General features: G+C 33.7%; 1 protein-coding gene across 1 annotated transcript; it reads right to left on the bottom strand.

Moving 5' to 3' along the window:
* Positions 1–65: 65 nt before the first annotated feature.
* On the bottom strand, positions 66–1,782 carry LOC111380840 (E3 ubiquitin-protein ligase MIEL1-like; the record flags this gene model as incomplete). Its single annotated transcript, XM_023004499.1, has 8 exons — positions 66–294; positions 435–526; positions 612–694; positions 894–934; positions 1,222–1,265; positions 1,422–1,499; positions 1,591–1,623; positions 1,723–1,782. Coding segments are annotated over 8 exons (618 nt in total), but the record flags the coding sequence as incomplete, so codon positions are not given.
* Between the last annotated feature and the right edge of the window lie 3 nt (positions 1,783–1,785).

Below are 1,785 nucleotides of genomic sequence, written 5' to 3'. Positions count from 1 at the left end.
CAGAAAAATGAAATTAATGAATAGACAAGGTTCTCGCAGTTAAAATAACATTACAGCTTTAGGTAGACTTAAAACCTCTTGTATTGTGACTAGCTATGAACCATAAATCATAATTTGCAAGATGAGAAAACAACTATTGATATGCAGAGTAGCTTGAGGAGGCGAAAAAATGCACATTTTGTACTCATAATTAAGACTGTTAAAAATATTAACTGAAAACCTACCTCTTCATCTATTCTCTTCCACGTTCCTGACATGTCCATGATCGATTTAGAGCAAATTGGGCAGCAGTACCTGAAGCCACCATCAATGAAGCTCGGAAATTATTACATTTACAGATTCTTTTAATTAATAATAATAATAATAATAATAATAATAATAATAATAACAGAAAAGGAATCTCGAAGTATATTGCAAGTAAATTGATAGATTACTTGTCACGCTTTATCATCTCATGGTAACATTCACAATGCATGGTGTGTCCACATTTCATAACAGTCGTGTCTTTCAAAGAGTCAAACAGATACTGTAAGTACAAAAAATGGGGCAGCATTACAATCTGATTACTCAAGATTAACAGTAAAGAACTTGAAAAGGGAAATCAAGGAAACCTCGTAACATATAGGACAGTGATGTCGCATGGAGTTTTCTACACACGAATGATTGTTACGCAAAGCAACTGAATAACAAGAGCCTGCATGATTAGCTAAAAATATAAGAAGAAATTCAAGTGTAGTGATCAACTTAGAGAAGGCGTTAAAATCCAGTAAGTTCCAAAGACTCATTATATTTTGTTGATCCTCATAAATTTACCGCAGAGACGAGAATTTCAACTTGAAAATGAGTTGAAAGACAAAGTAGCAATAAAGTAATGCCAAAGAGCAGTTGCATACCACACTTCTTGCAATGGAAGAAGTTCTCAACGCCGCCAACTCTAAACGATGAATCAGAAGTCAGATCAAATTAGTTACAGAATAGAGCAAGTTTGCCAAAGCTTAAAAAGTTTAATTATACGTAAATAAGCAAATTTTAAAAGTCTATTATTTTTAATTTCGCTCAGAATTTGAAATTAGTAACTTTTTTGCTTAGATGAAGCGAGAAAAAAATCCGAACACGTGCAGAAACAACAAATAAATTTTTAGTTATTTTAAAGCTTGGCCAAACATCAGCACAGCGTAAGAAATGGTGCATAAAATAAGCATTTCTTATCTGATCACTAACCTGCAGATCCCACAATCATCACAATGAAACTGTCCTTTGTCAAGCTGCAGCAAGCATAGATTAGCAATGTTTAAGAATTTAGAAGTGACCCTAATAAATGAAATCCAATTTAACTCAAAACAGCACAACCATAATCAATAGAGAACAAATCATAGAAATGAGCTATATTAGCTAGGTAGAAAGAAAAATATCTTAATTACATCATCATCAAAGAATATGCACACGTCACAGAAGTATTCTCCCATATTGACACCGCAATTTGTACAAACACGAGCAACCTGGACCAAAGAGTGATCATTTTTATGAAAAAATCAAGTATTGATAGAAACAGAACAAAAGGGGCTTATAACTCGAGGTGAGAGAACATACAGGCTGCTCCGTGTCACAAACTGAGCAGATAACCTGCAAAAATAGTTAGTGTGGCCATCCATGTTAACAAGACTTTAATGACATACTAAATCAAATACAAATGAGCAAAGACCAGAGATCTGAAAAACATACATGTTTTACATCATACCGCACCAATTCATGCCGATCAAAAATGTTTCGCAACAAACTCTGTTG

Source organism: Olea europaea, unplaced genomic scaffold (assembly GCF_002742605.1).
Source record: "Olea europaea var. sylvestris unplaced genomic scaffold, O_europaea_v1 scaffold22117, whole genome shotgun sequence".
NCBI lineage: Eukaryota > Viridiplantae > Streptophyta > Magnoliopsida > Lamiales > Oleaceae > Olea > Olea europaea.
The sequence above is the reverse complement of the archived record's forward strand: the minus strand, read 5'-3'. Positions and strand labels throughout refer to the sequence as shown.